The sequence below is a fragment of the Haliaeetus albicilla genome, chromosome 3 (genome assembly GCF_947461875.1).
Source record: "Haliaeetus albicilla chromosome 3, bHalAlb1.1, whole genome shotgun sequence".
In the NCBI taxonomy this organism is placed as follows: domain Eukaryota; kingdom Metazoa; phylum Chordata; class Aves; order Accipitriformes; family Accipitridae; genus Haliaeetus; species Haliaeetus albicilla.
This window is the reverse complement of record NC_091485.1, coordinates 76,719,596-76,739,822: the sequence shown is the minus strand read 5'-3', so window position 1 is coordinate 76,739,822 and position 20,227 is coordinate 76,719,596. Positions and strand designations below refer to the sequence as shown.

General features: G+C 64.4%; 2 protein-coding genes across 4 annotated transcripts in view; both read right to left on the bottom strand.

Moving 5' to 3' along the window:
* Positions 1-30: 30 nt before the first annotated feature.
* Positions 31-8,281, bottom strand: TONSL (tonsoku like, DNA repair protein). Its single transcript, XM_069780224.1, has 25 exons — positions 8,223-8,281; positions 7,476-7,571; positions 7,233-7,375; positions 6,962-7,160; positions 6,747-6,876; positions 6,493-6,664; positions 6,278-6,392; positions 5,915-6,060; positions 5,687-5,839; positions 4,978-5,103; positions 4,711-4,888; positions 4,543-4,607; positions 4,296-4,385; positions 4,109-4,181; positions 3,848-4,011; positions 3,617-3,740; positions 2,775-3,510; positions 2,496-2,646; positions 2,338-2,416; positions 1,763-2,079; positions 1,128-1,269; positions 882-1,054; positions 705-778; positions 370-503; positions 31-289 (listed from the first exon to the last, which is right to left on the bottom strand). The coding sequence occupies exons 1-25, from the start codon at positions 8,251-8,253 to the stop codon at positions 96-98; spliced, it is 4,005 nt and encodes a 1,334-aa protein (XP_069636325.1). The 5' UTR covers positions 8,254-8,281; the 3' UTR covers positions 31-95.
* Positions 8,282-9,735: 1,454 nt separating this feature from the next.
* The window catches only part of ZFTRAF1 (zinc finger TRAF-type containing 1), a 39,132-nt gene continuing 28,640 nt past the window's right edge, over positions 9,736-20,227 (bottom strand). Inside the window, exons 1-4 of one of the 3 annotated variants that reach the window (XM_069780212.1) lie at positions 18,675-19,088; positions 14,775-15,013; positions 13,843-14,054; positions 9,736-11,348 (exon numbers count right to left, since the gene is read on the bottom strand). In XM_069780212.1, the coding sequence (XP_069636313.1) occupies positions 10,957-11,348; positions 13,843-14,054; positions 14,775-15,013; positions 18,675-19,010 (1,179 nt within the window). In that variant the 5' untranslated portion in view covers positions 19,011-19,088 and the 3' untranslated portion in view covers positions 9,736-10,956. Of the gene's footprint in view, positions 11,349-12,527; positions 12,917-13,842; positions 14,055-14,774; positions 15,014-18,674; positions 19,096-20,227 lie in introns of those variants that run through there. The other 2 variants (XM_069780214.1, XM_069780215.1) reach the window with 2 other exon arrangements.

The window sequence follows — 20,227 nt, the reverse complement described above, 5'->3', positions numbered from 1 at the left end:
ACGCCGGGACCCCAAAAAGCACCAGCCACGTTCATAAATATGGTGTGTAATGGCCACGCCGATTAAAACCACAAGACGCCGGCAATGCCGGCGCTTTAGAGGCTCTTACAGAAGAGCTTACGGTGCTGCACAACGGTGCTGAGCGCTGTGCCGGCAGGACCGCGCCAGGCTTTGCCGGCATTTTGCTGGTCGCTGCGGCTGACGTGCCGGCCGCAGAGCCGGAGATCCTGGATCTTGCCGGCGGTTCTGGCCCAGGTCGTGTCGTCCAACGGACCCTCCACAGAACAGCCTGGGAAGGAGGGAGGAAGGGGCTGCCGTTAGGTCCCCGGGGGCTTGCCCACCCCATTCCTGCCTGCGCCGTCGCCGTACCTGCCAGACTGAGGAACTGGAGCCCCTGGCTCCTCTCTTCCAGGGCGGAAAGCAGTGTCCGCAGCCCCGTGGTGCTGATCCCGGGATTGGCCGAGAAATCCAGGGAAACCAGCGCTGGGCAAGCGGGGAGGCACCTGCGGGTGGGGGGGAAGATGGCGAGGGGGTCCCCTCCTTGTCCCCAGGAGGGGTCTCCTCCATTCCCAGTGTCCCCGCCACACCGTGTTCCCATGCCGGAGCCGGCGTGGGGGGTCTCCCTTGGGAGATGGAGGATGAGCCTGCTGCCAGGACCCCCCCCAGTCTATCTGTCACCCCCAGATGCCCCCTTGTCCCCTCACCTGGCCACCTCCAGGACGTCGCTGTCACCCAGGCGGTTCCCGGAGAACGTGAGGTGGCTCAGAACGCAGCCCTCCTGCGGGAAAGGCACGCCGGTGTCGGCACAACCCCGGCCAGCCCCTCCCGGGGAGCGGGTGTCCCCTCCCACCGCGCCGCATCCCCTCGGGGACCGCTCTCACCTGTGCCAGGTACCTGCCGAGGGTCCTGGTGAGGGGCCGCGGTCCCGGCCCGGCGACGGAGCCCAGCTCCAACCGGCCGAGGCTGCGGCATGGCAAGCTGCTGAGGAGCCGCTCCAGCCCCGCCGTCCCCAGGGCGTTGTAGGACAGAGCCAAGGTCTGCAGCCGCACGGCCCCTGGGAGCAAACGCCAGCGCGGTTAGAACCGCCAGGTACCCGGCACTACCAGCGCGGTGCCGCGGCCTCTTACCCTCGAGGGAGAAGGCGTCGGTGAAGCCGCAGGCCTGCAGCCGCAGTGTGGTGAGCGCCGGGCAGGACTGCAGGAGCAGGGCCAGGGGCCGGCAGCTGGCATCACCCAGCGGGTTCAGGCTCAGGTCCAGCTCCTCCAGGCTCTGCCGGGACGGGTGGCAGCAGACAAGAGGTTTAGGGGACAAAGAAGCAGTTTAGGGGATGGGCAAAGGGTTTAAGAAACAGACATGAGAGATGCGGATGACAAAGGAGACATTTGGGGGACAGGAGGGGTTTGGGGGTCAGAGGAGTTTAGGGGACAGGCAAAGGGTTTAAGACAAGACGTGAGAGATGTGGATGACAAAGGAGAGATTTGGGGGACAGACAAGGAAGTTGGGGGACAGAGAAGGCGTTTGGGGGACAGAGGCAAGAGGTTTAGGGGACAAAGGGAAGGTTGGGGGGGGACGGGTTATGGGGACATAGGAACAAGAGGTTTAGTGGGGAACAGACGAGATTTGGCGGACAAAGGTGAGATATGGGGGGGGACCGTCTGGGCACCCCACACCGTGACACCCGTCTCAGCCAGGCAAAGCCAGTGCCGGGACTCCCGGGGACAGAGCCGGGGCTCCCACCGCTGTTCCCACCCCCCAGCCCTACCTGGAAGGCACCGGCGGTGCCGGCAGTGCCGGGATTCCGGGGCAGGAGCTGCCGCAGCCCCTGGGCACTGAGACGGTTCCCGGCCAGGTCGAGGAGGGTGAGGGCAGGCAGGGTGGCCAAGGTGGCCAGCAGGTCGCCGGCCATGGTGTCCGGCAACCCACAGCCGCGCAACCGGAGCTGCCGCAGCGGCGCTTGCAGCTTGAGGGCCCGCAGCAGCGGGGGGAGGTGGGGGGGGCGCAGGGCCAGGCCCCCCTCGACCCCCAGCCCCGGGCTCTGCTCCTGCAGCTCCGTCAGCTTCAGCAGCAGTGGGTGAGGTTCTGCCGGGGGGGTAGAAGGTGTCAGTGGCATTTGGTGGCCCTGGAGACCACCCCCCTCCCCCTTGGGGAGCCCTGAGCCCCCTCATGGACCCCCTAATCCTGCTGACAGCCCTGCACTGGCCACAGATGTGTGTTTCCCCCCCCAGCCTGGCGCGGGGACCCCCAACCGGTGGGGACGGTCCCCGAGGGGACCGGGGAGAGGCTGGGGGTCCTTGCCCACCACCCAGGAAGGGCACGCGGCGGTGGGGGGGTCCTTACCCACTGCCAGGCTCTGGCAAGCCCTGCGGTACCTCTCGGCCAGGGGCGGCAGGTCCCAGCACCGCACCTCCGCCAGCACCTGCAACGCCGGAGCCGTCAACAACAGCACCGCCGGAATCACCGGCGATGCCCAGCACGGGACTGGGCTCGGCGCTCACCTCCTCGTTGCTCTGCAGGACGTCCCCCACCAGGTCCTGGGGGGCCAGGAGAGCCCCCTCTTTCTTGAGGGTGAGCCGCGGCAGCAGCCCGCAGGTTTGGTAATACCGCTCGGCCGCCCGCTCCGCCAGCCAGCTCACGGCACGGCTCTCGCTGCCGTGACGGCAGGACCGGGGAAGGGGAAAGGGGGGTCACCGGTGAGCGCTGCCGCCCGGCACGGGGGTCCCAAAGGGGACGTGGAGGGGAGGGTGTCACGAAGAGGAGGGGGACAAAGCTCTTACCTCTGGGGCACGGGAATGAGGAAGACGTTGTCCTGGACCCGGACCCGCACGCGGAGGGCAGGCAGGACAGCAGGCAGCGGCGCAGGCAATGGCGCAGGCAACGACGCAGGCAACGACGCAGGTGGGCAGGGGGGGCTTCCATCGTCCTCAGCCTCATCGGGGAGGGGGGTCCCAGCCGCCTCGGGGGGCCGGCGTTCCCGGGAGCGCCCCAGCGGGATCCTTTCCACCAGGCGGGTGAGCCGGCTCTGCACACTCCGGCGACGCCGGGGCTGGTGCCGGCTCGGAGCAGGGACCTCATTGTCGCTCTCCGGGCCCGTGCTGTCCCCCGAAGCGGTCGCTGGTTCCTGGGGTTCCCGGCGTGGCCGCTTACGGCCCCCCCGGGACTCCCCAAGGTCGTCTTCCAGCCAGTCCTCCTCTTCCAGGTACTGCTCAGCTGGGATGAGGGCCGGCCGCAGTGCTGGCTGCCGGCACGCCATCTCGGTGCTGCCACCAAGAAGGGATTTGGCGCTGCCCAGACCCCGGATGGCGGCTTCGTACTCAGCCGGCTCCGGCCCCGGCCCCGTTCCCTCCTGCCTGCCGAGCCCCAACACCCGCTGCCGCTTCTTCACCGGCCTCAGCGGTGACATGTCGCCATCGTCTGGCTCTGCCACCGGCGGGGAGCGCGGCCGCGGGATTTGGCGCTCGGAAAGTTCGGCGTCGAACAGCGGCGAGTCCTGGGAGAGCTGCGGCGGGGCTGCTGGCGGGACACACACACACACACTGGCACCCTCAGCCTACCACAGACCCCCCCAAAAAAAAAGCAGAGGGGAACGGGGTCCCAGCATCGCCGCACCGCATCCCACCTTGTCCCGCTGCCGTCTCCTTGAGCAGGCACTCGGCCGCCCGGCATCGCTGCCGCGTCTCCTGGTCCAGCTCCTTGCTGTAAGTGCTCGCCCACTCCTCCAGCGTCCCCAGCGGCGTCAAGCCCTACGGGGAGGAGGTGGGGGGGGAACAGGACACAAGGATCTCCCACTGCGTCCCCCCCAGCCCCATATTGGGGTTCCCCCCGCCTTCTCCGATCCCAGCAAGCTCACCCTGGCATTCCTGGCCGTCACCGAAGCTCCACGCCGCACCAGCAGCTCGGCCACCTCGAAATGGCCGCAGCTGAGAGCGTCGTGCAGGGGGGTGATGCCCTCGCAGCCTGGCCCCCCGGGGTCGTCCAACGCAGCCCCGCGGTCCAGCAGCAGCCGGACGATCTCTGGGGGATGGGAGGAGACAGCGGTGAGGATGGGAGGGGGCTCTGCCTGCACCCCGGGGGGGGCTTTGTCTTCATCCCTGTCCCCCCCCCAACTCACCCAGGTGCCCATGGTTGCAAGCCTCGTGCAGCGGGGTCCAGCCGCAGTAATCGCGGGGGTTCAGGGGGTGCCCCTAGAAAAGAGGAGGGGGACACATGTTAGTTACGCTCTCCCCCCCCACTCCAAAACCACCCGTAGGTCCCACGGGACCCCCCCTTGTGGTGTGGGTCCCAGTCCCCTCGCCCACCTGCCTGAGGAAGAGCTGGACGCGGCGCAGGTCACCCTCGATGCAGGCACGGTGCAGGGGGGTCTCGCCCCGCTCGTTCCGCCGGTTCCACTGCCGACACAGGGAGGGAGGACACAATGGGGACCCCCAGGGATGCACCCCAACACCTGGGGGGGACCCCCCACCCCTCTTTGGGGGTGCTGGAGGAAGGGGAGACCCCCCCCTACCCCTCTTGGTGGGTGTCAGGGGGAGACCTGGCATCTCTCACCTTGCTGATCCGCCGGCGGCCGGGGACGCTCTTGCTGTAGCCATCGAGTTCATCTTCCTCCCCCTCTGGAAGAGACCCCCCCTGCCATGAGGAAGACCCGCCTCCGTGAAGGAGACCCCCCCTGCAGGGACACTAGCAGGGACCCTGCACCCCCCAGAGCCCCCTCACCGCTCTCCGACAGCTCCAGCTCGCTCTCATCCTGAGCCTCGCTGCTCTCTGGTTCTTCCTCCTCCTCCTCCTCCTCAGCAGACCCCCCCAGCCCCCCCAGCCGGGCCATGGTACCGGCGGCGGCCTCGGTGTCGCCATCCCGCAGCTGCAGCGAGTGGAGATGCCGCAAGATCTGCCGCTGGGGAGGAAGAGGAGGGAGAAAGGTCAGCCCTCAGCCCAAAGGGGAACCCTGGGGGGGGTCCCCATCCCCGTTCTGCCCCCCCTCACCTGCAGCCGGGGGTCTCCGGCCGCCTCCGCTCGCTCCAGCGCGGTTTGGAAGCAGGGCTGGAGCTCAGCGTGGGGTTCGCCCGCCTCTTCCATGGCCAGTGCGATGTTCAGCCACGTCTTTCCCTCCTGGGCACCACTGGGAGTCAGTGCCCGGCCCCGGGGACGTGGCGGGGGGCCACGCCAAGCCACGGACCCCCCCCCTGTCAGGGGACACGGGGGTCCCCACACTGAGCTATAAACCCTCCCTGGGGGGCAGCCCCCAGTCCCACACCCTCCCAGGGGAGACGAGGGCACATTGCACCACGGGTCCCCCCCACAGCTGCCGTGTCCCCCCCCTGCAGCTGAGGGACCCAGGGAGCCCCCCCAGGGCCCCAATAAGTCCCCCCAGCACCTGATGACCCCCCCCAGGGACCCAAAGATCCCCTCTAAGGACCCGCGGAACCCCCCCAGGGACCTGATGAATCCCTCCAGCCCCCAAGGAGCTCCCCCAGGGACCCAATGACACCCCCCCAGGGACCCGATAAGTCCCCCCAGCACCTGATGACCCCCCCACAGGGACCCAAGGAGCCCCTCTAAGGACCCAGGGAACACCCCCACGTATTCAGGAAAACCCCCTAAGGACCTGGGGAGCCCCCCCAGGGAGCACCTCAGAGCCCCAGGAAACCCCCCAGGGACCCAAAGAGACCCCCCCCCCCAGGTCCCAGCTCGCCTCCAGCGCGTTGCCCCGGTGCAGAGCCAGCTCCTGCTGGTAATGGTGGACGGCTCGCGCGTGATCCCTCAAGTCCCCAAAGGTGGTGGCCAGCGAGACGTGGATGACAGCCAGTTCCACTGCCGGCCTCTGCAGCGCCTGGGCGAAGCTCAGCTGCCCCCGGAGACCCCCCCATCAGTGGGGATGAACCCCCGGGACCCCCCCAAACCCCTCCCCATCCCCACTCACCTGCTTCTGGTAGTACTCCACAGCCCGGTGGTAGTCCCCGTGCTTGGAGAAGGCGTCCCCCAGCTGCTCGCAGAGGGCCAGGGCGGCCGGCGGGTCACTAGCCGCTGCCTCCTCCAGAGCCTCCTGCAGCCGCATCACCTTGGTGGCTGCGGGGATGGCCGTCAGGGCAGGCCGGGGACACCCAGAGATCTTGGGGGGCTCAGTGACCCCTCAGGTGTCACCCGGGGACCCGTCTGTGTCCTCCCAGCCCTGACCCGCAGCAGCACAGAAGGGGACAGGGCGGGATAGAGGAGGGCTGGGAGGGGTTCGGCAGCCCCCTGGACCGTCGTCCCTCCCCTGGGGACATCACTGTCGCCGGCTCACCGTAGCGGAGGTTGGAGCGGATGAGGTCTCGCTGCCAGGGTTGCCGCGAGCCCAGCACGTAGGCTTGCTTCAGCGAGCGCTTGGCGGCCGCGAAGTCACCCAAACTCAGCAGGACCTGGGTGACAGCGAGGACACCCGTCAGAGGGACAACAAAACCCCAGGGGAACACGGGGAGGGGTCCGGAGCCGCCCCTACCCCCCTTCCCCAGCCCCCACCTGGGCCGTGCTGCCGCAGCATTCGCTCTCCATCCCCTTCTCCTTCATCTTGCGGGCGCAATCACGCGCCCGGGCGAGGCAGCGCAGGGCCCCGGAGTGTTCGCCCTCCCGCAGGTGGATGTTCCCCAGGTTGAAGTAAGCGCGGTAGAGATCTTCGTAAAGCTGTCCCTGCCTGCAAACGGAACCACCGTCGCTGCCGCGTTCCCCCCTGAACCCGCTGCTGGACGGCTCCTACCCGCCCCGCCGGTCCTTACTCAGAGAGGAAGATGCTTTTCTTGATGTAGTGGTCGCACTTGGCTGGTTCCTTCAGGCTGTCGTAGACCAAACCCAAATTGAGGTAGAGCCGGGTCCTCATCTCCGTCAGCTCCCGGTTCGGCACGGCTCCTGGTGAAAAAACGGTGGCTCCGGGAGCTGACAAAGCTCCCCCGGGACCGAGACGTCCTTCTGAGACTGCCCGGCGCAGCCTCACCTTCCAGTTTCTCCTCCACAATAGCCAGGCTGGTGCGGAAAGCCCGTTCGGCCTCGCGCAGTGCCGGCACCGCTGCCTCCTCCCCCGGCGAGCGGCTGTCGGCGATGAACATGTATGTCCGGCCGATGGTGGCCCAGGCTCGTTGTTGTTCCGTGTCGTCCGAGAGGGACCGGGCCAGCTCCAGGTGCTGGTGTTGGTGCTGGGGGGAAGGGGAGAAGCCTGAGTCCCTCCCCTCCCCCTGCAGAGCCCCCCCCGAGGACTGGAACCCCACCTTCAGCGCCGCCTCGTAGTTCTCCAGCTCAGCCAGGCGCTCGCCGATCTTGCGGTGAGCCACAGCACAGCCGATCCTGTCCCCGGCTCCCTCCAGCAGCTGCAGCTCCTGCCGATGCTCCTCCAGAGCCTCCTCATAGCGTCCTGCCGGCAATCGTGATGGAGGGGGGTTGTCAGAGGGGCGGGGGGGGGCTTCCCACGTACCCCCATTGTGGGGGCAGAGGCCGGAGCCGCGAGGACGCACCATGGCTTGCCAAAATCTCGCCGAGCTGGTTACAAACCGCGGCCTCTTCCACCAGGCTCCCGCTGCGCTGGGCTTTCTCCTTCGCCTTCTGCAGCTCTGTGGGGTGGGGGGCGGAGGCTCAGCCTGGTAAGACACCCCCCCTCCTGGCACCTACATGTACCCCATCATGGCCCTGGGCTGGTGGGGACCCCCCTGCCCACCCCAGTCCCGCCCCCCTCCCCCAAACCAGTCTGGGCCCAGGGCAGGGCCCTCCCGGGGGGCGTGCGTGTGTGTGTGTGTTGTAGCACTGGGGGGGGGGATGAGACCCAAGGTGGGGGCATTGCGGAGCTGGGGCTGGGGGGAGGTGAAGGAGCCCAGGGAGGGGTGAAGGAACCGCGGGGGGGATGAAGGAGCCCGGGGGGGCAGAGGGAGCCCGGGGGGGCGGGGTGTAAGGGAGCTGGGGGGGGTATGAAGGAGCCCGGGATGGGGTGAAGGAGCCCGGGGGGGTGTAAGTGAGGCCGGGGGGGAGGGCGTGAAGGAGCCCGGGGGGGCAGTGAAGGAACCGGGGGGGGGAGTGAAGGAACCCGGGGCGGGGGTGAGGGGGCAGAGGGGCCGCCTGAGGAGGCCCGGGCGAGCCCGAGGGCTGAGAGGGGCCGGGCCCGGGGGGAAGCTCGGGGGTGCCCCGGGCCGAGGGAGGCCGGGGGGGGCCCCGGGGTCCCGTGTAGGCCCCACATAAGCCCTGAGGCCCCGCGTAGGCCCCGGACTCACGGCGGATCTCCCGCGCCCGCTCCGCGCTCATCCCCCGCCGCCGCCTCCGAACCCGCCGCCCGCCGCCCAGCCCCGCCCCGGGCGCTCCCATTGGGCCGCGCTCCGCCCCCTCTATGCCAATCCGTGTGGGGAAAGGAAGGGGGTGGCCGCTCCCATTGGCCGGAGCGCGGGAGCAGAACCCGCCTACCGGGGCGGGGACGACGGCTCAGCCTATCCCGCGTCTGGCCGCGGGGGACGCTGGGAAGCGTGGCGGCCCGGCCGCGGGGGACGCTGGGAAGCGTGGCGGCCCGGCCTCCCCCAGCCTGTGACCCCAGTGCCCCCCAGTCACGGCCTGCTGGCCCAGTAGCTCCCCAGTGCCCCCAACCCAGTGCTCCCAGTAGCCTCCAGTGCTTCCCAGTACCTTCAGCCCACTGGTCACAGTGGCTCCCAGTATCCCAGCTACACTCAGGCCAGTGTCCCCCACCCCAGCCCTGCCACCATATCACCCAGTGCTCCCAGTACACCCAGTCTGACGTCCCAGTTCAGCCTCACTGGTGCTCCCAGTACCCCCAGTGCACCTCAACAGCTCCCAGTACTCCCTGTAACCACTCCCCCCCCCCCCCCCATACAACCCTGCAGCCCAGGGCTGTCCAGTTTCTCCAGTATTCCTCCAAAACCTCCCAGTATCCCCAGTAAAACCCAGCATCCCCCATACACTCTACCCAGTGCCTCCCAGTTTCCCCAGTAACCTCCAGCTCAGTGCCCCCAGTATCCCCCAGCCCAGTGCCTCCCAGTTTCCCCAGTAACGCCCAGCCCAGTGCCTCCCAGTTTCCCCAGTATGCCCCTCACACCTAGGTGCTTCCTCAGTAACCCCCAGCCCAGTGCCTCCCAGTATGCCCCTCACACTCAGCCCAGTATCCCCAGCTGCTCCCTCCACCCATCACTAATTATGCCAGACCAGAGCTAATTGGGGCGGGGCACCCCAAAAGGGAGGGGAGAGCCCCTCGTTAAGTAACAAGGCACCCAACGAGCGGGGGTAAAGCCCACCCAGCCCCCGGGTGCAGGATCGGGCCCAGGTGGGTGCTGCCCGCACCCCCCGTCCTGGGGGGGGTCTCCCCAAATGGGGTGGAGGGGGGTGACACCTCCTCCCCCCTCCCCGCACCAATTTAATGCATTAAAAATTATTCTCACGCCCTAAAATTGCTGAATTACTAATGAGAGGGGAGCCGGGCTCTTCCAATTGCACAAACCCCTCAAAGTTTGGTTAAAAAGACAAAACACCACCACACTCAAATTTTGATTGCAAAAAAAAAAAAAAAAAAAAAAAAGAAAAAACCCTCAAATTTTGGTTAAAAAATAAAATCAAAACTCACCAATGCCCTCAAATTTTAGTTAAAAAAACCCCGAACAACAAAACACCACACCCTCAAATTTTGGTTAAAAAATAGACACAACCCTCAAGTTTTGGTTAAAAAAAAGAAACTACCCTGAAATTTTGGTTAAAAAAACCAAACCAAAACACCACATCCTCAAATTTTGGTAAAAACAACCCACAAATCTCAATTTTTGGTTAAAAAAAAACATCAAATTTTGGTTAAAAGAGAAGACCCCAACAAAACACCACACCATCAAATTTTGGTTAAAAAAATCCAAACCACAAAACAGCACACCCTCAAATTTTAGTTAAGAAAAAAACACCCTGAAAATTTGGTTAAAAAAAACCCTACCCTGAAATTTTGGTTAAAAGAGACAACTCTCAAACTTTGGTTAAAGAAAAAAAAACAAAACAAAACACCACAGCCTCGAGTTTTGGTTAAAAAAAAACAAGCCTCATGTTCTGGTCAAAAAAAAAAAGAAAAACCACCTCACCATCAAGTTTTGGTTAAAAAAAAAAACGAAACAAAACAAAAAACCAAACCACCACCAATTTTGATTGAGAGAGACAACCCTCAAATTTTGGTTAAAAAAAAAAAACAAACCAAAACACCAAACCTTCAAATTTTGGTTAAAAACAAAACGCCAAATCTCAAATTTTGGTTAAAAAAAACCCAAACAAAAAAAAAACAACAAACCACAACCACCCTCAAATTTTGGTTAAAAGAGACAACCATTGAATTTTGGTTAAAAAAATCCCAAACAAAACACCACACCCTCAAATTTTGGTTAAAAAAAAACCAAAAACCCCCCACAACCAACTCAAATTTTGGTAAAAGACCAAAACACAACTCAAATTTTGGTTAAACGCCTCCCCCCAGCCCCCCCAATTCCGGTTAAAGCGCACGGGGCCGGTTTGGTGCCGAGGTCGTAACCGCGGGGCGGGGGGCGGGAGCGTGACCCCGGTGGGGTCTCAGCCATTGGCGAAGCTTCCAAACCCCCCCCAAATAATTGGAAAATTCCCCATTTTTTTTATTCTAATAGTAAAACAGCCGGAGTTCTGACCCGCTGTACAGAACGCTGCCAAGCCCCGCTGCCGCCCCCTCCCCAAAATCACCCCCCTCCCCATGCCGCCAGCGAGGAGCCCCCCCCGACCGTCACCGTCGCGGAAGGAGAAGACGCGGTCGCCGCCGTCGCATGCAGATCGCTCGGAATTTCACGGGTTTCGCTCCTTTCTTGTTGTCGTTTTTGGCTTTTTGTTTTGTCCCCCCCCCCTTCCCTCCCCCGCCCCCCCGCCCCGGCTTTCCAACTCCTTTTGGCGAAATCCCGGCGGTGACGAGGTGGCGGGGGCAGGGTCCGACGGTTGGGTGTTCTCCAGTCTTTATTTTTGGATCTGAAATATAAAAAGCCGCAGGTTGATGTTCTTAGCCGCCAGCAGTTTGTTACACTCCACCGAATCGACGATGGGCAGCGCCATGTAATCCGTCTCGTTGTTCTCGTTGCTGAAGACGAAATGGTAGATGACGGGGTGGATCTTGACGTCGTCGTAGGGGCCCTCCAGGAGGAGGAAGGAGCATTCCATGGGGGAATTGATTTTGCTTTTCAGGATGAGCTGGAAGGAGAGGGTGCGCTTGCAGGAGAGGTTGGGGTTCCGCTCCGAGTCGTTCACCCGCGCCTTCAGCACCCACGTCTGGTTGAGGACGGTCAGGCGCGGCGTCTCGTAGTACAGCCGGGTGATGAAGTCGTCGGTGCGGTAAGGGCGGAACTGCACCTCTGGAAAACACAAGAAGGGCGACAGCCGGGTCAGGCGGGAGCGGCCCCCTCCTCCGGCGAGACCCACCGCCGGCTCCCCCCTCGCCGCCGGCGCCGAAAGCCGTGGCCCGGGGTGGAACCCCAGCTCCGCGATTAAACCTCGCGAGCCGGCGGCCGGTCGGGGACGAGAGGGGCAGCTCCTGGCCGCCGCCTGCCAAAAGGCCTTACCGGCGTCGCCGCCGGCTGCTGAAAGGCTTTACCGGCGTCCAGTGGTGTGCCAGCAATTGCCACCGGCTGCCGAAAGGCTTTACCGGCACCCTATGGTGTGCTGGCAACCCCCATTGACTGCCAAAAGGTTTTACCAGTGTTCGACAGCGTGCCGGCAACCTCCATTGACTGCCAAAAGGCTTTACCAGCATCCAACAGCGTGCCGGCAACCGCCACTGACTGCCAAAAGGCTTTACCGGCATCTGACAACATGCTGGCAACCGCCACTGGCTGCCAAAAAGCTTTACAACCATCCAACGGCGTGCCAGCAATTGCCATGAGCTGCCCAGGGGCTTTACCAGAGATCTGTGGTGAGCTGGCAACCACCACCAGCTGCCAAAAGGCTTTACCGGCGTTCGACAGTGTGCCAGCAACCGCCGACGGCTGCCAAAAGGCTTTACTGGCACCCTATGGCGTGCTGGCAACCTCCACTGACTGCCAAAAGGCTTTACCAGCGTTCAACAGCGTGCCAGCAACCTCCACCGACTGCCAAAAGGCTTTACCAGAGGTCTATGGTGTGCTGGCAACCACCACCAGCTGCCAAAAGGCTTTACCAGCATCCTGGGATGTGCCAGCAACTGCCACGGGATGCCGAAAAGCTTTACTAGTGTCTGACAACGTGCTGGTAACACCAACCAGCTGCTGAAAGGCTTTACCAGTGTCCTACAGCGTGCCGGCAACTGGCACTGACTGCCAAAAGGCTTTACCAGCATCCTATGACGTGACAGCAACTGCCAAAAGGCTTTACCAGCATCTGACAATGTGCCGGCAACCACCACCGGCTCACCAAAGGCTTTACCAGCGTCCTCCGTTGTGCCGGCAACTGCCACCAGCTGCCAAAAGGCTTTATCAGCGTCCGACAACATGCCAGCGACCGTCACCAGCTGCCAAATGGCTTTACCAGCGTCCGACAACGTGCCGGCAACCGCCACTGGCCGCCAAAAGGCTTTACTGGCTTTCGACGGCACGGCAGGACAGACAGACAGGACATGGTTCAGTAGCAAGGCATAATTTATTGGGATTAGGCGTACAAACTGGCGAGCGAGGCAGCCAGGCGCGGTGAAGCATCACCGTGGGGCACAAAGCCCGGTGACACATCCCGGAGGCTGCCAGCACAGGTACACGGTACCGAGACGCTCCCAGCTCGGTGCCGGGGGGTTTAGGGAGGAGATGGGCGCTTGCGGTCTCAGCGTAGGGACCGTGGGCTCGCCGAGCACAACCACGAGCGCAAGGGATGGCACGGTGCCCTTCACCCGCACTTACACCGTCGTCAGCGCTTCCAGGAGAAAGAGAGGGAGAGGAGAGAGCCCGGCCGGTAAAACCTGGACAGAGGAGGGGGATCAGTTATTCCAGCCACACCACATTCCCATCGCCGGGCTTCGCCACCACTGCCGCAGCCCAGCACCACGGCGTCTCGGCGTTGAGCTGCCCAGCTTTACCGGGGCTGAGCCCCGGCACGTGGGACATGAGGTCTGGAGCATGGCTGGGCTGCCGCAGCCTGAGCTCCCGGCACAGCCCGGCTGCCAACAAGCCTGGGCCGCTCTCACCGCATCCCCGATCGCATCTGTGCCAACGATGCCAGAGCGAGCGAGATGTATGACCGGCACCGGGAGGGCACGGCACCGGTGCCTCTGCCCTTGGCCGAGGGGAAAATCCTTCCTCGCTCCAGCCCCGATTCGCCGTTTCCCTCTTGGGTTAATTTGCCTCCCGGTGTTTAAAGCCAAAACCAGTCTTAGGCAGCGAGTGGTTCTAGGCCCGTTTTTAACATCGATGCACCAAGAACAGACCCAGCTTACCTGCTTTCGCAGCTTAAACGGGGCTTTTCACACCCGTTATCGGCCAAGTCCCGCTCTGCCTTGCTGCAAACACAACTGCCGCGGCACCGGCAGCTTTCCAGCGGGTGGGAGAGGGGTTCAGTAAAACCCCTCAGCAAAGCAAGAACGGCGGGAAGGCGATGGCGAGGTGGGGGGGGTGAAGCGTCACCAGTGCTTCTCCAGAACTTTATAAAACGTCACAGGGAATGTCACTTATGGTTTTGGTTTTCAAGTCTCATTGCTTGGCTCGCGGTCGAGGATGGAGGCTCGAGCCGAAACGCTGCCACGTACTCGGCAAAACCCTTCGCTGCTACCAAATCAATCGCCACGCAAGATAAAACCAGGTTTCGGCAGCACAGAAACAGCGTCGGCGCCAGAGGAGACGCGGCAGAAGGGATGGGAAGCCACCGCTGCCGTCCCGAGCAAGCCATTACCTGTGTAGCCGATCTTCTCGAAGCTGAGCAGGCTGAAGATGCTGTTATATAGCTGCATTTCTTTTTTCCTCGTTTGGTCCATTTCGTCTAAAATCTCCATCAGCTCGTTGCCGGTTTTGGTGGGGTGGGTGCATTCGGCTTCGTGCACCGTCAGCTCGTGGTAGGGACCCTGCCACGGGCACCCGATCCGCTTGTATTTGCACTGGGTCACCCTGGGGGGGGGGGGCGGGGAGGGAGAAAATAAGCGTGAATATTCACCAGATCAGGATGCCACACGGAAAACAAGGCGGATCCGGCCACCCCGGCACCGGGAAGGGCAGTGAGGATGGCAGGGATGCACAGAGGCTTGCTCCTGCTGCCACCCGGCTCCTCTGGCTGGATTTGGATCCAGCAGCCCCGGGTGAGATGGGAGCAAGACTGGGAAGTCCGGGAGACCCGTTTCACACCCCGTGGAAAACCATCGGGTAGCGCCGGCGCCGCAGTGTGATGGGTTCCCACGGGATGCCGGCTGCTGCCGACCAGGCACGGTGGCACGCGGATGCTGTTGGCGAGGGAGTGGGGCTCTGCCACGTGCCGAAGCAGCACCACGTCCTCTCCCAAACCACCGTCACCTCCCAAGGGAAGCAGGACACAGCCAGTGGGATTTTGGGGGCAGGACCACCCCGTGCCAGGAGCTGGAGAGGGCACAGGGCGCTGCTGAGCACCGACGGCTTTGCGTTGATGCCAGAGTCGGCACTGGCGGTGTGGGCGAGCCAGGGAAACCCTCCTGCCCGCAGCGCCCCAATTGTGGGGGCTCACCGCCATGCGAGCCCCGGCTTCACCGGGAACCCCCGCTCCAGGCAGCGAGGTTTCCCAAACCTGGCACGTCTCTGTGCCGGACCGGCAATGCTGGCAGCTCCAGCACTCTGCCGAAGGGAAGCGAAGCTCTTTACCTGTCCTGGCACTCCTCTTTCTGGTGCCTCTCCAGGAGGGATCGGGGGAATTGCTGCATGCAGAAGCCACACTCGGAGGGCAGCTCACTGACGGCTTTTTCCACAGCCAGGTTTCGACAGCACAGGCTCTTACTGATCTCGCAGCGGCAGTTTGGGCAAGTCGCTTGTTCCTCCTTCAGCCGAGCGTCTGCCAGGAGGTGGATGAAGCAGCCGGCGCACATCAGGTGCCCGTTGGTGCACTGTGGAAGAGGAGAAATAAAGCATCAGACTCCCACGGGATCCGGCACAGGGGAAACCGAGTCACACAAAGGCAAATAAAGTGAATTTGGACCCGTCGGTGCCGGAGACAGACACGTTGCTGTCCCCGCTCCTCCCGAAAAACCACCCCGGCACACGGCTCCCTCCAGCTGGCCGAGCCCCTGCGCCGGCTGCCAGCATTTCGGCAAAGCTGGAGGCTGGGCAGGGCAGGCAGGGGCTCTGGCCTCGACCAGCGCCTGCCGGCTCTCGCACCGGCCCAGACACGTCCCCTCCGACGCGTCGCTTCTGTAATTAGGACTGACCTCGTTTGCCTCGCACGGGAGGGGAAGGGAAAGGCTTCATCCCAGCTTCCCCTCCTCCTCCCCTGGTTTCCATCCATCCCATGGGAATCCAATTCCCCGTGGCCAGAAGGGGGGTGTAAGCTGCCCCTCCAACACCATGGGACTCAGGATAACCAAAAACAGCTGGGGAGAGGGGAACGGAGGCCCCCCCAGTGCCTCCCACAGTGGGGAATGAGGGGAACTGCACCAAAATGGGGGGGGGGGGGGGGGGGGAGGGGAGGGAGAAGGTTCCTCTGTTCCCTGTATCCCCCAGATCCATGGGATCCCAGAGGCCAGAACGTTCCCTGGCTGCCAGGTTAGCGCCGACAGGTTTGGAAGAGTCGAGAGCCCACTGTTAAACCAGCGGGATCAGCACAAAACCCCAGAGCCCGCCGAGGGAGACTGGGGAAGACCCATCGACGCAGACAAACCCACCGGCAAAGCAATGGGAACCGGCTCCCAGGGCTCGGATTGCCGGGATGGGACTCAGGTCCCGCACACAGAGGACGAACTCTGGAGCCAAAGGTGGCATCCAGTTTTCCAGAGGAGCGGTTTTCCCTCTCTGCATCAAGAAATCTCTGGAGTTTAGGGCAAAAATCAGTTTAAGATGCATTTACACCAGCCGCCGAGCTGTGCCGGGTGAGACCCTCGAGGAGGGGAAGAAGATAGGGCACCACGCGAGCCAGGATGCTTCGTGGCAGCCCCTGTCCAAACGAGCGGCATCGGAGGAGATTCTGGCAGCGCTTCAGGCACTGGAGCGATCCCAATCCGCTCCTCCATCCGTCCCGAAAACCAGAGGGAAAGAGCAGCCCCCAAGAGCAAAGAGCCAGCGCCGTATTTCTGGAGTTTGCCGCGAGGCGATGCTGTCTTCGTCGCTGCGGGTGGTCCGGGCAAAAGCATCGCCCATAAAACGCCCAGCGGAGCGGGTGAAGGTACCACCAAATCCATCAGGAGCTGCCGGAGGGGGTCAGGAGGCAGACAGCAACCAGGCCGGATGCTTTTCCATCATCTCTGGTGACAGCAGGGATCATTCAAGGGACACGTGGCTGTTCCTGGCGGATGTGAAAGCTCTCGCTGGCAGCTTCGGGCTCCCGCGGTGAAAATCTTTCCCTCGAATCCAGTGGGAGGCCGGAACACTCTGGGCTGGAATGTCGTCACCTCCAGGATGAGCTCCACAACCGGCCAGGCAGAGCCAGCAGCTTTCCAGCCCAGCCAGCACACCGTAGCGGGGGGGGTCCAGCCTGTCCCGGGGTGGGGGGGTGTCACCCTCCAAATTCCAGCAAGATTCCTGCTGGTGGGATGACCGGGAGTTCATTAAACATCTCCCTGGGAGCGCCAGGAAAAGCTTTAATCCTCAGCCGGGATGGGAAAGGCCTGACCCTGCCGCAGGGATTAGCGCCCGATCTGCTTACCCAGGACATCCATTGTTCCGGCTCCAAAAGGTTTTGGATTTTCCCTCCTGCCGGGCCTGGAGGGCAACAGCCGGGCCTTAAACCGGCCCCACCGTGACTGCTGCCGAAGCACGGTTACGAGATGAGGGTCCCGGCTCCAAAATACCTGCAATGGCTTCGGGATGAGCACCGGCACGCGTCCGGCTAAAAATCCCTTACGGTTTAGGCTCGGCATGGTCCCGGTGAGCCGCCGGCTTCCCCCGCGGTGCCTCGCCGCTGTCGTGCTAAAAATACCAGCAAGCGAGCCAAAACAAGAGGCGAACGCCAGCTGAGCGCTCCCACAACCGCGGCGGTGACGGCTCCTCCTCGGTGCGAGCGTGTAATTACAGCTGCTCGTTAGTGCTTCGGCCCTGACAAACCCACCCGACGGTGGGAAGGCCCCGGCACAGCCACGCTGCCGGCCGACACCGTGGTCGCTCCCGGTTTTAATTACATCCTTGGCAAAGCACCTCGTCATAAATAATTAAACAGGGGGACGAGTGACCGCAGGAGCGAGGAGGAAGAGGAGGCCATGACGAAGGACACAGCCACCCCCGCCGGGCACACAGAGCCGGTTTGGCAAGCGCCGGCACAGGATCGGTGGGGATCTCTCACCAGGTGCGGCTCCGGTGAGGTTTTAATGCTCTTATTCGTCACCGCTGAGGGGATCCCCCCCTCCCCAAGCCAGCGGCCATCTTACAGCACCCCCCCCCGCCAAAATTAACCCCCCCAAATAAAGCAGGGGGGAGTCCCCCCAAGCTCTGCTGCGCTGGCGGCGGATATTCTCAGCATGCGACCTGCAAAGTGTAAGATCACCGAGGGGATGACCTTTGCGTCCGGGCTCTGCCGTTGCCGAAATCGAGCGCCAACCGGCACGCCGCCGGGAAAGCACCGAGCAGCCGTGTGTGCCGGCGGCTCTGCCATCACCGCAGGGCTGCCGACGGGTCGGCGTGCTGCGAAATGGATGCTGGCCGGAGGGAAACACTCCGGCACCTTTACGTAACCGGCAGCTCTGCTCCGGTCAGCGACGGCGGTGCCTGTCCCGCTCCCTGCTGGGACCCCCTGCTCTGGGCAGGGGAGTCTCCCGGGGTGGCACAAACTGGGATAAACTGGGGTGGGGTTGAACCCAGCCCCCCCGCCTTGGGGTCGGTGGGGAGAGGCTGGGGGTGGGGGGGAAGGCCAAGCAGTGGGTGCTGGGGTTCCTGGGTGGGGGATTGGTGCCACTGGGGGGGGGCTCAGGGAGCTGGGGGGGGTCGGGGGGTCTGGAGTCCTCAGAGGTGGGTGCAGGGGGGGACCCTGGGGTCCCTAAAGGAGGAGGGGACCCTAAAGTCCCCAAGTGGGGCGCGGGGGGGGGGGGGGGGGGGGGGGCACCTGAACTCCCGGTGAGCAGCAGGGGGTTGGGGGGCCTCAAGGGAGAGCCCCCAGCAGGGTGGGAGCCCAAGGGGACTGGGGGTGGCTCAGTAGCCCCCAGGGGAAAGCAGCTGGGGTGGGGGTTCCCCGAGACCATGGGGTGACAGGGACTGGGGGGGGGGGGGTCCCTCTGGTTTGGGGGGAAAGGAGGGCGGTGGGGGGGGGGGGCAATCCCCCAGCTTGGGGGGCGGGGGTCCCTGTTTTGAAGAGGGGGCAGGGCGATTCAACACCCTGGTTTGGGGGAGGTATCCCCTGGTTTGGGGACGGGGACGGGGGTCCAGTGCCCTGGCTGGAAGCCCCCACCGGGGGGGCTGGGGGGGTGCGCAGGGCCCTGGGGGGGGTCTGGGAGACAAGGCGGGGGGGTGTCAGTGCCCGCCGGGGAAGGGAGGGGGGTGGCCGACGAAGGGTCAAGACGGCCCCACGGGGGGGTCGGTGTCCGCCGTGGGGGTGCGGGGGGGGCGCACGGGGGGTCCCGGCCGTACCTGGTAGACCGAGGCCTTGGGCAGGTCGAGGCAGACGGTGCAGCAGAGCACGGAGTAGAGCCGCTCCTCCAGCTTCACGCTGCCCGCCGCCCCCTCGGGCCCACCCGCCCCCGTCCCCGCCGCCCTTAACCGTTTCTTGGGCGGCGCGTCCGGGTCGGCTCCCGCCTCGCCGTGAGGCCGGGCCCCGCCGAGAAGGGAACCCGCCTCTTCGGCGCCTCCCGCTTCGCCCGGGCCACCCGTCGAGGCCGCCGCAGCGGGACCGGGGAGGGCCGCGGAAGGGGCGGAGGGGGCGGCCGGGCCCCCGCCGGCCTCACGATCCTCCGCCCCGGACATCATCGCCGCCGCCGCCGCCGCCGCCTCACCCCGCCGCCACCGCCGCCGCCATCTTGGCCGCCCCGCCGCCCTCCTCCCTCCATCCGTCCGAGTCCCGCCCTCCCTCGGCCCGTCAGGGACACGGCCAATCGCCGCCCGCGGGAGGCGGTGCGCGGCGTGCCAGGCGACCAATGAGAGGACGGGACGGCGCTCCGGCGCCGCGCCCCCTGCCGGGCCTGGAATCGCCAACTTCGACGCCGACGCCGGCGCCGGCCCCGCCCCCCCCCGCCCCGCGACGGGGGGCGGTGCCGTGTGGGACGTCAGAGCGGGAGCAGGCCAATGGGCGAGGGGGCGCCGGAGGGGGCGGGGCCTGGCCGAGGGGGCGGGGCCAGGAGCTCCGCGGGCGGGGGAGGCTGGACAGTGCGGCCCAGTGCGGCCCAGTACGGGCCAGTACGGCCCAGTGCGCCGCAGACACAGGAACCCCACTAACCCACCCCCGTTCCACCGGTGCTCCCAGTGTCCCCAGCCCCAATGCTCCCACTCCAGTGTGACCAGTGCTCCCAGTATCCCAGTGCCCCCACCCCAGTGTAACCAGTGCCCCCAGTGTGACCAGTGCTCCCAGTATCACAGTGCCCCCACCCCAGTGTAACCAGTGCCCCCAGTGTGACCAGTGCTCCCAGTATCACAGTGCCCCCACCCCAGTGTAACCAGTGCCCCCAGTGTGACCAGTGCTCCCAGTATCCCAGTGCCCCCACCCCAGTGTAACCAGTGCCCCCAGTGTGACCAGTGCTCCCAGTATCCCAGTGCCCCCACCCCAGTGTAACCAGTGCCCCCAGTGTGACCAGTGCTCCCAGTATCCCAGTGCCCCCACCCCAGTGTAACCAGTGGCCCCAGTGTGACCAGTGCTCCCAGTATCCCAGTGCCCCCACCCCAGTGTAACCAGTGCCCCCAGTGTGACCAGTGCTCCCAGTATCCCAGTGCCCCCACCCCAGTGTAACCAGTGGCCCCAGTGTGACCAGTGCTCCCAGTATCCCAGTGCCCCCACCCCAGTGTAACCAGTGCCCCCAGTGTGACCAGTGCTCCCAGTATCCCAGTGCCCCCACCCCAGTGTAACCAGTGGCCCCAGTGTGACCAGTGCTCCCAGTATCCCAGTGCCCCCACCCCAGTGTAACCAGTGCCCCCAGTGTGACCAGTGCTCCCAGTATCCCAGTGCCCCCACCCCAGTGTAACCAGTGGCCCCA

Bases quoted from the DNA above. Each gene is read 5' to 3' on its own strand.
- TONSL (XM_069780224.1), bottom strand. From the start codon at position 8,253: ATGAGCGCGGAGCGGGCGCGGGAGATCCGCC. The intron at 7,161-7,232 runs GTGGGGTTCCAG...CCTTCCCCCCAG, and splicing joins ACTACGAGGCGGCGCTGAAG to CACCAACACCAGCACCTGGA. The intron at 4,608-4,710 runs GTGAGGGGGCTC...GGTCTCTTCCAG, and splicing joins GCTGGAGCTGTCGGAGAGCG to AGGGGGAGGAAGATGAACTC.